The 13,756-nt window shown below is 31.5% G+C and overlaps 4 protein-coding genes across 5 annotated transcripts; 2 read left to right on the top strand and 2 right to left on the bottom strand.

The window, feature by feature from the left end:
* Positions 1 to 383: 383 nt before the first annotated feature.
* On the bottom strand, positions 384 to 2,218 carry Ercc1 (DNA excision repair protein Ercc1). Its single transcript, XM_018445174.1, has 5 exons — positions 2,039 to 2,218; positions 1,501 to 1,619; positions 1,114 to 1,308; positions 724 to 909; positions 384 to 611 (listed from the first exon to the last, which is right to left on the bottom strand). The coding sequence occupies exons 1-5, from the start codon at positions 2,115 to 2,117 to the stop codon at positions 402 to 404; spliced, it is 789 nt and encodes a 262-aa protein (XP_018300676.1). The 5' UTR covers positions 2,118 to 2,218; the 3' UTR covers positions 384 to 401.
* Positions 2,219 to 2,408: 190 nt separating this feature from the next.
* Naam (Nicotinamide amidase) lies at positions 2,409 to 6,587 on the top strand. Its single transcript, XM_018445148.1, is given in 7 exon segments — positions 2,409 to 2,695; positions 2,798 to 3,038; positions 3,978 to 4,062; positions 4,065 to 4,405; positions 4,870 to 5,106; positions 5,459 to 5,703; positions 5,955 to 6,587. Coding segments are annotated over 7 exon segments (1,956 nt in total). The 5' UTR covers positions 2,409 to 2,447; the 3' UTR covers positions 6,514 to 6,587.
* Positions 6,588 to 7,648: 1,061 nt separating this feature from the next.
* LOC108720895 (uncharacterized) lies at positions 7,649 to 10,576 on the top strand. Its single transcript, XM_018445163.1, has 5 exons — positions 7,649 to 7,937; positions 8,733 to 9,254; positions 9,448 to 9,536; positions 9,645 to 9,869; positions 10,119 to 10,576. The coding sequence occupies exons 1-5, from the start codon at positions 7,803 to 7,805 to the stop codon at positions 10,303 to 10,305; spliced, it is 1,158 nt and encodes a 385-aa protein (XP_018300665.1). The 5' UTR covers positions 7,649 to 7,802; the 3' UTR covers positions 10,306 to 10,576.
* A 707-nt stretch (positions 10,577 to 11,283) lies between these two features.
* Positions 11,284 to 12,987, bottom strand: Rpb7 (DNA-directed RNA polymerase II subunit RPB7). Of its 2 annotated transcripts, XM_018445167.1 has the most exons (8): positions 12,856 to 12,984; positions 12,649 to 12,758; positions 12,412 to 12,571; positions 11,953 to 12,003; positions 11,810 to 11,875; positions 11,651 to 11,722; positions 11,549 to 11,582; positions 11,284 to 11,468 (listed from the first exon to the last, which is right to left on the bottom strand). In XM_018445167.1, exons 1-8 carry the CDS (start codon positions 12,865 to 12,867, stop codon positions 11,452 to 11,454), a joined length of 522 nt encoding a protein of 173 aa, XP_018300669.1. In that variant the 5' UTR covers positions 12,868 to 12,984; the 3' UTR covers positions 11,284 to 11,451. The 2 variants fall into 2 exon arrangements, with proteins under 2 accessions (XP_018300669.1, XP_018300668.1); XM_018445166.1 differs by having other exon boundaries at positions 11,284 to 11,582; positions 12,856 to 12,987.
* Between the last annotated feature and the right edge of the window lie 769 nt (positions 12,988 to 13,756).

Below are 13,756 nucleotides of genomic sequence, written 5' to 3'. Positions count from 1 at the left end.
GAATCCACAAATAGAAATAATTAGCGCGAATTCAGTCATCTGCATTATTAAATTAATACATACTAAAAGCTGCTATACATGAAATTAACAAAGTTAAATATGGATACAAGATATATTGCAGATTAAAATTATTTATAAATCATATTTCTAATAATTTATAATTTTCATGTTTTATTTAAAATTAAAATTCATTAGTCGTTGTTTTATCACTATATATACATACATATCATGAATCATTTACAATTTATTTAAAAAATTTTATTTTTTATAAATTATATAAGCATTCTTTGTTTGTGTGTGTATATGTTGTGACTCCTAATCTAATTATGTGACTCCTAATCTAATTATTTTATTATAACACAATAACTGTAAAACATTCAATATACATGTACTGGAAAATTTTATTTTTTTGTAGAGAGTTTTGTTGTGCATAGAAAAGATTCATGCAAAACTTTATGAAGCTTTTGAGCTTTATGTAGACCAAATCCAGGACATAAGGTTAAAGTATTGGGTTGTGCTCTTACAATGTTAGCTAATGTGCCAAAAGTTGTTAGAAGAGTTGTTGCATCAGTTTTGTTGACAGATCTTACTGTCGTTAAGGCATTGACCAACTGTAACGAATATTTATTATATAAATATTTCTGTCATATATACATATACATATAAAATATACATATTTTTAAATATACATATACATATATTTTAGAAGTAGATAACAATTACTTTTTGATAAGGCGCTGTTTCGCTGCGTTCCATGATATTATCAGGAGGTTTGTTTTCATATATTTTGTAAGTTTCAATAATTTTTCCTGCATCCTCTGCATTCCATGCTAACATTATTGTCAAGTCTGCCAAAATGGAAATCCTTGTTAAATGTTTCAAAGCATGATGAGGCTCGGCGACATCAATCTAATTGAATAAAAAATTCTAATATAAATACAAAAACTACAAAATTTCTAATTTATACAAAACTTAAGAAATTATGAATTATGAATGCATATAATAAAAATAAATAATATAATTACGCCTAATCATAATTAATGTTGTACAAAGAATTATATTAATAGTCAATTATATTTTTATAAAACAAGTATATAAATTACAGTTACATACCTGTACTAAAAGCACTCGTAAGTTATAAGCATTGCCCAACAACTTAAGTCTTTCATGAATATAATCAGGATTCAGTTGATGATAACGAATTGATAAGAAAAGAGCACATGTAGTTTTTCCCATTACATAATCTGGCACAATGTCGGAATATTCCCATAATACATTTGTTATAAACTTCAGTAAGGGATTGCCTTTCTGCAGAGAGAAAAGAGATATTATACATTTTTAAAATTTAATTAAGTTTTAATATAGCATAATGTTCTAAATTTTATTGACAAACTTACTTTCTATAAAAATATATTATTAACTTTAGTTAGTATAGTTTACAAAATATATTTACTCCTACAAATTTATACTATTTTATAAAACATAAAAAAACAGTATTACTTGCTTTGGACTGACAAGGACATTGCTAGTTCTACTTGAAGATATTGCCACAGAAGTTTCAGGCTTAGAAGCTGGCAAATCCGTGAAAAACTCAGATTTCTTCAAGTTGCTAAAAGCAGCTGAAAAAAAAGAAATTCGAATTAAGATACACAGATAAAATTTTCAATTGTATTATAAGTAAGTAATATTCTTGATAATTAAAATTATTAAAAATAGGTTTTGTTTGCTCGTACATTCTGCTCATAGATGCCAGTAGAGATACAACAGAATGTGTGGATATGATTGCAGATTAACTATAATCAAGCAGAATTGATCATTCAATAGCTATTTACATATTTCATTATGAAATTATACATAGATTTTGCTTGATCGCTTTACTGGTAATTTACTATCCGATTATCAACGATTCTACTGACAGAACATGAGCTTAATGTAGATGCAAATTAATACAGTCTACATGAAAATTCGATTCAAATCTGTTGATAAATTGCCAACACTTTATTAATATTTTGTCTAATAATATTATAGCGTAACTTACTCTGGAAAGACATATTTTTTGTTTGTTTTGTCGGACATTCATTATCCAAATCTTCTGCATTTTCTGTTGTATTATCCATAATTCCTCTCTTTCATTACATAAATATTTGATAAATATTTAGAATATCCCGCTCCTTAAACAATAAAAATATACGCAACTCAGTTTTGATGCGAGCTGATATCTTCACGATTTTACAAACAGTAATCGATACAAAGATAAAGCGAGATAGACAATCCAGTGTGTATAGAGCCTACTGAATGCACCCATCCATTCACATCAGTTGTTGCCTAGAAATTTTCCATTGTATCACCAATGAGAAAATTGCATATTAAAATTGATGATGTGGCACTCAAGAGAGTCAAGAGTGGCACCATGGGGTGGCACTCTTCTAAAATGGAGTGTATCGTCGATGCTGTTGATAGTTCATTTATGTTACGACCCGGTGACGCTTAACCAAAAAAGGATTAAGCCGTTGGAAGGTGAGAGCAATCGGGCAATTGAATTTTATCAATATTATTGTATAATGGCTCAATATCCGCCCATTAATGTACGTCTGGCGGTAAACAGGGTAGACTTCAATCTAATAACGAATGATGGCATCCAGCCACGGCTCTACACTCCCGGCGAGGAGATATCCAGTCAACCGGATTTTCTGAGGTAGATAGTTGGCTGCTTTGATTTTACGCAATACAGGATTGTGAAACTGATTGTGTAATTAGAACTGATTGTTTGATTAATTGGAACTGATTATTTAATTAGAGGCCATGGAACTTACGTTGATGATGAGAAAACATTGCGTGCATCAGTTGCTGGGATTTTGGAAAAGGTGAACAAACTTATATCGATTAGGCCCTTGAAGGCACGTTATAATGGAGACATTGGAGATCTTGTCGTAGGAAGGATAACGGAAGTACAACAGAAGCGTTGGAAAGTCGATATAAATGCTAAGCTTGATGCTGTCCTGTTGTTGTCCAGTGTTAATTTGCCTGGTGGTGAATTGGTAAGACATATATACAAATGAAACACTTTTGTTTTTTAACCCAGCGTGAGTGAGATCGGGGGTATCTCATATCCAGGCATTTTTAAAACAAATATTTTTGTTCGTTATTGTGTTTTGTGGAATAATTATAACCTGGCGTTTAAGTGCAAAAATAAATAATTTTAAACACAAATTTTTATTTTATTATGTTGATACGTTTAGGACATCCAGGAGAAAGTAATATAATATAATAACAAATCATTATATAGTATTATTATAAGCAAAATCTTTGAATAAATATATGAGTATACGATACCCACCTCATTCACGCCAGGTTAAATATTTATAAAAAATTTAAAATTTAAGCCTTGAGATTGTTTTTTTTATAATAAAAATCAGTAAAACAGATCAATTTAGAGCCAATTACAGTATAAAAACTCAGATTACAATGTAAAAACTAGTTTATTATAATCTTAAAATTAGATTTTTTAATGATGTTTAAATTTTAATATCTTAAGATGCTAATGTGGCTTTCCGATATCTTAAGACTGTACTTAAGACAATCTTAAATATAAGAATCAATTATGAATACCGACCTTAGAATCTATTTAGAATTTAGAAAAAAAACTGTATATAATTATTATTTTCTTTAATTTATAATAACTTATTCTTATATATGTTCAGTTTTGGTTTATTATTAAATTGTTTTTGGATATTAATATAACAAATTGATGATTTTTTACTTTGGAAAAAATATAATTTTATTATTTATTATTATTGCTATTCTTTAATGTAGTCAAATATTTTTTCACCAAAATGTATTTCAGAATTATTGAATACTCTTATAATTAATTCAGTTTTTTTTATAAAACTTTTATTTAGTAAATACTAGTGTTAAAATAATAAAAAAATGCAACAGCTCAGCATATCTATGTATTTGAATACTCTTTGAACTTGCAGAGAAGAAGATCCGCCGAAGATGAACAGACGATGCGCAGGTATTTGCAGGAGGGAGACCTGATTTGTGCAGAAGTGCAATCAATCTTCATTCCCTACATACACGAGTATTGAAGTATGGCAAACTGTCGCAGGGGATAATGTTAAAGGTACCGCCGATGTTAATTCAACGCAAGAAGACACACTATCACATTCTAGAGAGCGGAGCCACTTTGATACTCGGTTACAATGGTTACGTATGGATCAGTGCAAACGTTCAAAACGTCGATAAATCCGAGGGTGGTTTCACGGAGGATCTGTCAAAAATTCCAATAGAAAATCGCAACGTTTGCACGCGGTTACGTAATTGCATCTTAATTCTGGCGCAATGTAACATGCTATTATCTGATACCTCTGTGACGTATGCTTACGAAGAATCCTCTAAGTACGATGTACACGAATTGTTGAATCCTGAAGCGATGGTCGACGTGTCGCTGTTAACGCATCAGAGACTCGCGCGGTCTATGTAATATCACGGCCCAAATGAAATAATATTGTAATGCGGAATGGTACAATTATGAAATAGAAATCTAAAACTATAGTAAAGGAATGAAATTAATCCTTTCATTTGCAATCTTGAAATATAAAAAACATGATAAATAAAACAATTTTTTATATAATATTGTAGTATACCAAGCCATTTGATAATAAATCGATTTGACAAAAGTGGATACTTGTGGAACACTTGTTTTTCTTCGAGAGAATCGAGTGGCTAGATTATAACACATTGCAGATAACAACGATAAGTATCATATATAAAATACTGCAGTATTTTCATCGATAGATCTATATTTGTCTGAACGGTCCAGGTGTAAAGTGATCGGACAGACGCTAATCTGAGTATTGATTAAACAAGTGGAACTTGGAAACAGGTAGTCGACAAGTAGTGTCGAGAGACATGGACGCGTGTTTCAACGCCTTCGATAAAGACTGCGACGGATTTCTGTCGATTTCCGAATTTGATCTCATATGCCGCGCATTGTTTCGAAATGACCGCGGCAAGATTTACGGCCTCGAGGAGGATCAATTGCGCGAGGTGTATTCAATCTTTGATCTCAAAGGTGACGGCCTGATCGACAGGAAAGAGTTTGAGGTATATAAGGGAACTCAATATTAATCAATTTATAATAATTTATTTTAAAAGAGAGCTTGAGATATAAAATACAGAAAAAAAATTTTTAATTTATACTTTTTCTAAATAATAAAAAATATATTATTAGTTATTTTTTTCTAACAATTTTTTTCTTGCTATCTTATCTGAAATGGTAATAGAATGTCTATTCATATAATGATATTAATGCAATCAATTTTATATTTAAATATTTTGTTCTTTTTTTAAATTATTTAATTACCGAAAGTGTTAATAAACTTTACATTGACTTACTTAATATTTATATATATATTTGTATAAAATTGTTTCTATTGGTCCAACTTTTTGACTATAGGTCTGCTGGAACCGATGGATCAAAGTATGTACACGTCCCAAAAGCGCTTTCCTAATTGTGGACGTGCAAAATGATTTTATAACAGGTTCCTTAAACATAAAGCAGTGTGCCGCACAACACGATGGTTCGGAAGTAATCGACCCAATTAACCGATTGTTGGAAACTGTACCGTTCGATTCGGTGTTTTATTCCCTGGACTGGCATCCCGTGGATCATGTATCCTTCATTGATAATTTGCACTTGAGGTAATTATATCTCAACATATTGCAAAATGCAAAACGTTAAAAGTCCATTTTATCTTTACTTGAGATGTATCTATACGAGCTTAAATTTTAAAACATTAAATTTCACATGTTCGACTGCTCTATTTTTATTAAAGTATCAAAACTTTTATTCATTAATATAAAAGATACGAAATAGGCAATTATAAAGAAAGAAATAGTAGCAGGAAGAAAGTCTTTGCATGTTGATATTCATTAGTAAATGTTATTATCAGAGAGGTAGACATCAGCAGCAATATCTCGAAGGAAGCGGCGCGGGTGTACGACACAGTAACGTTTCAAGGACCACCGTTGCTGAAGCAACGCCTGTGGCCGCGTCATTGCGTACAGGATTCCTGGGGTGCCGAGCTCCATAAGGACCTAAAGATCGTCGACAAAGCGATCAAGATCTACAAGGGCACGAATCCAGAAGTTGACTCGTATTCGGTATTCTGGGACAACAAGAAGCTCACCGAGACCACGCTGTCGTCGCAGCTGCAGGAAAAAGGCGCCACCGATATCTATATCTGCGGATTGGCCTATGACGTTTGCGTGGGCGCTACTGCAGTGGATGCGCTCACCAGCGGTTATCGCACTATACTGATCGATGACTGCAGTCGCGGCGTGGACCTCGTCGACATCGAGAAGACCAAGGCCACCGTAATAGGCAGCAATGGCGTGATAGTGAACTCCAGCCAAGTAAAGGCCATGGTGGAAGGAAGAGACCGACGACCAGAGCTCGGTTACAAGCTTGCATTGGAAATTAAGCAAAAATTGAGCCTCGGTGAAGAATAATTGTAGCAAATAGTATAGTATATCTAGAAACATTTAAATGGTAGACTAATATGAAAGACCATAATTTCATTTTGAAGCAGATCTTATATACTTAGAAAAGTTGGAAATGAAAAGGAAAAAAATGAAAAAAATAATGTAAAGATGAATTATAGAATGGAGATACCGTTTCCGCTAAATGTTAAGATAGTTAAATTAGATATTAGAATGTAAGCGTTGAATTTGTTAATATAAGTGTTATTTTTGGAAATAATTCTTTAGGAGAGATAAAATTTATAAAAATTAGAAGATTGATCCTAAGATCTGAAATAAGTGATATAAGCATTTAAACTTAGTATAGATATAAAATAGTATATAAAATAGCATAGATATATAAAATTCAGTCGTTTTAGAACTTAACATGCGAGAAAAGATATTTAATTACATATTTATTAAAAATACATGTAAAAATTGAGTCAAGAATGATTTATCTATATGCATATATGTACCATTAATGAGAATGATGTTCATTGGGAACAAAATTCTCATAATATGTACTTATAAATATTATGTTATGGAATAATAAGAGATAAAATTAAGTCTTAGAATATGCTGCATATATTGATACATGTGAAATTATTATTTTGAGATGAAAGAATATAGGAAATTAAGTATTGAGTTTTATTACATTATACATTTTATTTATACTAGAATTCAACATTGTGTGTTATTCGTTTTTGATTTACAATAAATTTTGTCAATAAAAAATAAAAGTATTAATGTAGAAATATTGTGTTATATTTTCTAAGAAAATAATTGGCTAATCTTTGCTCTATTGTGATACAAGATTTATATTTTCATCAATTTTTACAAATTAATTACATTCGCATTTTTTTAACAGATTCGTAACATATAGATATACATAAACATGTTATAAAATATTAAATAAATCATATGGATTTAATGCAAGACGATCTTTTATATTCGCCCACGATTTTATTTCATTATCAGAAATTACATAAAATTTCACAGTTACGTGAAATGAAAAATATTGTGTACCGCGAATTTCGAACTATTTTTAAAATATGTATATTTTGGCGCTACGTTATGAAGCGCTATCTCGCGAAGTGCATGAAAACGTGTTCGAGTTCTTCGAGCCGGAAAGAACGACCGCGGATCGCGCAAGTGTTGAAAAGCACGCGTGTAGATCACCGCATAGTTAACACCAGTTAACACATCGTGTTGTGTCTTGCGGGCCGTCGTGGAGTATGTCGTTGAGCTGAATAAGCTGTAGTCACACGCGATCGCGTAACATGTCTTTGTGCTTTCGCACGCTGCCCGGCCGGCTGTCGTCGCTCGTAAGCGGCGGCAGCGGCCGAAAAACGCCGTCAAAACTCGACCGTAATCAGCTGCAAAAGAACATCGAGTCGTCCGCTTTCCTGAAGCAGGTACGTCACATGCGTGACCGATTCCGTTTGGCAAGTCTCATGTCGCAACGTGTAGACGATACCTGCCAGCGACTGACTGTCCTAACCTCCAAATGCTTATATAATCGCGTGACTTCGTAGCGACGACGTTAAACTCGTCGATCCGCAAAACATGAATTTTCGTTGTAATTTTTGCGACAGCGACGAAATCCGAGTCTCCGATTTTTATTAAGTCGTGATGATCAAAGAGTGGTTTAATAAGGCATCGCACGTCATTGTCGCAAAAATAAAATGTTTTGCATGTACACATCGGACTGTTTGTTGATGTATGGTATACAAAATGTTCTGAAAATATCACGCATTATTTCTTTCAATTATAGACTTATTTGAAGCGAATTTTTCTGTAGTAAAAATATAAGAAATGACTGTAAATTTATGGTAATAAGCCTCTAACAGATGACTAAACTACAAACTATATAGTTGTATTCTAAGGGTGCGTTCCGAGTTACGCATGAAGCTCATGATGCATCATTTGTCCTTGTTGTTTATCAATTAATAAGAAGGATATAATGATTATCATGCGCTTCATGCATAACTCAACGCACTCTATGTTTAAAAATAGAAACCATTATACATGCTAATCTAACACACACGCACACGCACACACACACACACACATATATGTATATATATGTGTACATAAAACTATCGTTATATTTTAATCTGAATAATTACCAATTTGTAATCTTCTTTTATGTTATAGTTTCTTACAATTACATACTGCTGTAGAATCTTACTATATCTATAAACTTTCAGTTCTTGGGTACACAGAGAACACTATCTGTAAGAGCAAACACCACAGGAAAGTCAGTACCTTTTGCAAGATGTACATCGCCTCTAAATTTCTCGCTAGCTTATCTTGACGTTCACAATCAATGGAATAAAAAGCTAACCAAACGATACTCTGACGATGAAAGCAAGAATGCAATGATGTATTGGGTCCAAAGCCCACACAGGCTGCACAAGTCACAAAGGCTCAGTGTTGCCTTGAAAGGCAGGAATCACATAGCTCCCATAGGAATCGTGTCAAACAATGTTAAAATGTTTCAGGCACAAAGTGTTACAAGAAAAGATAATTCATTTCTATGTAATAATAGGGTGATTTCTTTAGAAAGTTTACACAGTAGTCAAGAAACAAATATTGACAAAAATATCTTATTTATTTCTGCTAATACAAGTAATACTCTAAAAATGAATCCGCAACAGTCACCACAAGAAAACGAGGGTAAACCATCGCAAGAACAACTGCAATCTATAGTCGATTGTCTTAGTCAAGATGTATGTCATGTGATTACAGGATATTCCAGAATTATTGCACGTTCATTGACTTGAATTCGAACTTACAATCTAAACAAAGTACAATAATTCTGAGACAATTTTCTGAGGCATAGTTGTCTAGGATAAGAATTCTCTTATGCTAGACAGTTCTCTGGATTAGACTATTATTTTCTGATTGAAATATTGTTTGCAGTTACCAAAGCTGTTTGTGAAACCTTTAAACATGTTGATATATACTGATGATCTAGTTTTTATCAATAATATTAGAGGAGTAACAACAAGGTAAATTTATTACATAAATTAATTTATGTAATAATTTCTAAAACAATAGGAACTGTCTAACATTAAATATTTCTATTTCTTCATATATCTATGTAAAAATTATTGCAGGGGACTTAACAATTATATTAAACAGTTAATACTGCTTAGGGCGATTGGTCACATAAAGTTTGCATATATTAAATTAGATATCATAAAGATAACAATGCATCCTGAAAGCGATACCGTACAGGTTCGTTGGCGTATACGAGGTATCACGGGCTGGAAGGTGTTCATTATGTTTTGGAAATATAAATTTTGGAAAATACAAGATGCCATAAATACCAATCACGATGTGTAAGTATCACCTGTATTACGAAATTCATGTTAACAGAAACATAATTGTAATAAATCATCATAAATTCTCGCAAACATTAATTCTAATTAATTGAAGTTTTTACTGTATTTGAAAAGAACTTTAATTTTCTAATATTCCGTATTAGAGATTTTTTATTCTATCTTAAAAAAAAATAAAATATTTAAGTTCCCTTCAATTAATTTTCCTTATAGAAACTATGGAAATAATATTTATGGGATTTATTTCAGATGGTACGATGGTTTCTCTACTTTTTATGTTAATGCTAATGGCAAAGTCTATAAGCATATTGCGGACAAGATGATGCCCGATCAGGATACAGTCACGAAAAAGGAAGACCTACGTATCGCACCGAAATTAGCGCTATTCACAAATCTTGCAAATATATTTGGTAGCAACGAAGATTCTATGAATTGAATACCATCTATGACGTAATCACTGCCGGCTGATAGAATTATACGATTTTACTGAAATCGTCATAACGAACAGAATAAGAAGAATGCTTTTTTCCATGGGTCAATGGTTTCGCATGTTGCTGGCGTATCAATTTCGTTGTAAATGCATCCTTACGAAACGATGATCGGTAGTAAATAAGAAATATGTGAATTAAAAAAGATGTACATTACTTAAACAGTATCTTTGTATGATTATAAACTACCTATATCTGGTTTTTTAATTGTTTAGTAATAGCACTGTCCATATAATTTTGCATTACTGTAAAAAGATATGACAATTATATTGCAGTATATTTGAAAAATGTTACAAAATGTTAGAAAATGAGACAATTGTTTACCATAGTTAATGAGGCTATACATGATATCATTTGTTTTGCCTCTGGATTGTTAATAACTAGGGATGCATCGGATATTTGGAAAGTATCTGGTATTATCCGGCACTTTTTTACTATCCAATCGGAAAATCGGATATCATTAAAATCCGGGAATATATCCGATTAAAATTTGATATCATTAAATTGTTGATTTTTTATTATAACAAATATTCTAAAAATAAGTATGTATATTCATAATGATATATCTTATACATTATTGCAAAATTACAATTTTTTCTCTATAAGATTTTTTTTTAAGACATTTTTCTGGAATCCGGTCGGATATCCGACTCAAAGAAATTACCTTCTCGGATATCTGACCGAATATCTAATGAATTACATTTTGTCCGGATATTCGATATCCGGTAATTTTACGATCCGATGCATCCTTATTAATAACACATAAGATATCATTAATGTTTTTTAAATATATATATTTCGTACTTAATTTTATTTTATAAATATTATACTTATCACAATTTATAATTTCTTTAAGAGTTGTTTTAATTCATTATCATTCTACACAATTATAAAAGATATCTAAATTGTTACCGTTTTATCTAAATATGATTTTATATACATTTTCATATCTTTTTGTCGGATTGATTACATCGATTTTACACTGCTTATAAAAAAATAGGAAGGTATTTTGAGATACTTGTATTGTTTTCAGAATATAAAACATTCAGATAAACTAATAAATATTTTTAAACAAGACATAGATTGTAGCCATGCTAGTTGCATACGAGGCCTGAAAAAGGAAAAAATAAATTAGATATAAATGTATCATTTAAATGCTTTGCAAAACAATAATGTTAAATATCCTGTTACCTAAGTAATCGTCCATTAATGTGCCAATAGCAAACTGAAACAAAAAATTTAATATGTAAATTGATGTAAAACAGAAAGATTCAGTATTAATTTAATACTTACAATTCCCGTGGCATCAACTCTTGTGCCTACAATTTTCAATCTAATTTCGTCATCTGCCTGAATAACTACATCCTGAAAGATATGTTCGAATTTATTACTATCAAATTTACAATTACAAAATTTATGTTGCAATAAGCAACGTTTTATGACATGACTTACTTCTTCTTTCGATTTGTAACAGGCTGGATTCACATTCGGACAAAACTGCATATCCTCTGGGATTGACTACAGGAATTTAAATTTATGTCATATATGTAACACATACTTAATTACTATATTTCATAGTTGTTACAATTACTTACGTGATGAGATATAAAGCATGAAAGTGGGCCTATTTCAGCAAACATTCCAACCTGTAAATGTGATAATCATGAAACATCAAGTTGTTTAACAATTAATGAACGAATGTTGAGCACGAGTGTGGCATGGCATGCACTGACAGCGCACTGATCTATCGTGTCAGAGATCCCAGATTCGATCCCAGTAGGAAACAAAATATTTACACTCGTGTCTCCTGTCGGAAAAGGTTAGCAACCTCCTGAGAGTATCCTTACCCACAGAAACACCTCTTGAAAATCCACCGTTCGGAACCGACATTTAAAACTGTAGGATTCCCATATGCTCGTGGCAATTGAATAATCATTGTACACACCACAAGCATATGAGAGAGGTGTAACACAGGCCTAAGGCCTAACATAAAAAGAAGAGAACGAATGTTTAAACAGATCATGCCATACTCTTGAAAAAGCATCTATTTGTACCTTATTCACTTGAGTCACGATCGCATCTAGCACTTCACCCTTGAATGGCCTAAATACAATCGCTTTATACTTGACTGGATATACTACAAAACCTTGTCCTGGTTGTATAATACCAGCTCCTATATTATCAATTGTTGTGACAGCTACAACAAAGCCATATCTGAACAAGTATATAAAGTTAACGTAACTTAGGTTTCGAAACTTTTAATACCAAAATATAATACAAAAGATACTCACTTTCCTGTACAAGTACCTTCCACCTCTGTATAGAGCTTTTGCTTTACAGTATCGAGTAATTGGGGACCGAAGTATCGGGGATGTAACAAAATCTCATGTTCTAACGAAATCTGTATTTAATTAAGAAATTAAAAAGCGATTAATTTTGTTCTTTTAAATTTGATTAATTAATAGTAGATTTATACAGACTGTATGAAATTAACTCACGTGGTAAAACATGATTAAGCTTTAATTGAAACAATATTATAAATATCTAATTCAACATAAATTTTTTAGAAAGTATTAAACTTATCATTTAATTAAGTTTATATCAAGTCAGTAAACAATATTTTGCCTTCCACTAGCTGATGAAGGATACAGTAAACAAATATCTGTATAGGTTATACTTCAAAACCATTGGTCGCGTTCAGCAGACTCAACTGTTGTGGAGCGGATCCGTGAGCGCTCACTGCTATTGGTGTATTCTTTTAGATCATCCAATAGCAGCGAGAGCTCATTGATCCGCTCCGCAACAGTTGAGTCTGCTGAACGCGACCATTAGTAAAACATAATAAACGTTCTGGCAAGTTTTGGCAGTACTGGCACTACACGACAAAAAGACGAAGTTCTGAAATTTCCCTATATTGCATCATTTTATTCTTAAGGCGCATCTTTCAAATGCAGTTATTTTTCTCATAGTAGAGAACGAATTTTCTACTATTCCAAATATCTAGAAAATATATTTAATAAAAAAATATTGCTCAATAAAGAAAACAAAATTGAATTTTTTATATTTTTATGTATTAATTTCATAAATATATATTATATAATTTTATATATAATATTTATTATAAAAATATTTGTTACACTGCCAGTCGTAACACATTTATAATATATGTATAATAACATATTTATGAAATATAATTATGCAAAAATATAAACAATTGTTTTATTGCTTTTATATAAGATGATGAAAAAAAAATTCAGTGCTAAAGTACCTAAGCAAAAATGAATTCGATTCCCAGACTCTTGTTAAGTATCTACCTACCTTCATGTATGGCATTAGACATTTTGACTAGAAAGATATGTTGTTAATAAACACAAAGAAATAAAATATGAATTTGACCCC

Source organism: Mycetomoellerius zeteki, unplaced genomic scaffold (genome assembly GCF_001594055.1).
Source record: "Mycetomoellerius zeteki isolate Tzet28-1 unplaced genomic scaffold, Tzet1.0 scaffold156, whole genome shotgun sequence".
NCBI lineage: Eukaryota > Metazoa > Arthropoda > Insecta > Hymenoptera > Formicidae > Mycetomoellerius > Mycetomoellerius zeteki.
This window is presented reverse-complemented; position numbering and strand designations above follow the sequence as displayed.

What these genes read in the sequence shown, in the direction of transcription:
- Ercc1 (XM_018445174.1), bottom strand. Translation starts at nt 2,117, where the DNA reads ATGGATAATACAACAGAAAATGCAGAAGATTTGGATAATGAATGTCCG. An exon ending in TCCTTGTCAGTCCAAAGCAA is followed by an intron (nt 1,309 to 1,500) that starts GTAATACTGTTT and finishes TTCTCTCTGCAG; the next exon opens with AAAGGCAATCCCTTACTGAA. An exon ending in TACGAGTGCTTTTAGTACAG is followed by an intron (nt 910 to 1,113) that starts GTATGTAACTGT and finishes TTATTCAATTAG; the next exon opens with ATTGATGTCGCCGAGCCTCA.
- LOC108720895 (XM_018445163.1), top strand. Translation starts at nt 7,803, where the DNA reads ATGTCTTTGTGCTTTCGCACGCTGCCCGGCCGGCTGTCGTCGCTCGTA. An exon ending in CGTCCGCTTTCCTGAAGCAG is followed by an intron (nt 7,938 to 8,732) that starts GTACGTCACATG and finishes ATAAACTTTCAG; the next exon opens with TTCTTGGGTACACAGAGAAC. An exon ending in ATTAGAGGAGTAACAACAAG is followed by an intron (nt 9,537 to 9,644) that starts GTAAATTTATTA and finishes AAATTATTGCAG; the next exon opens with GGGACTTAACAATTATATTA.
- Rpb7 (XM_018445166.1), bottom strand. An exon ending in GTTACAAATCGAAAGAAGAA is followed by an intron (nt 11,723 to 11,809) that starts GTAAGTCATGTC and finishes CATATCTTTCAG; the next exon opens with GATGTAGTTATTCAGGCAGA. An exon ending in GAGTTGATGCCACGGGAATT is followed by an intron (nt 11,583 to 11,650) that starts GTAAGTATTAAA and finishes TTTTTGTTTCAG; the next exon opens with TTTGCTATTGGCACATTAAT.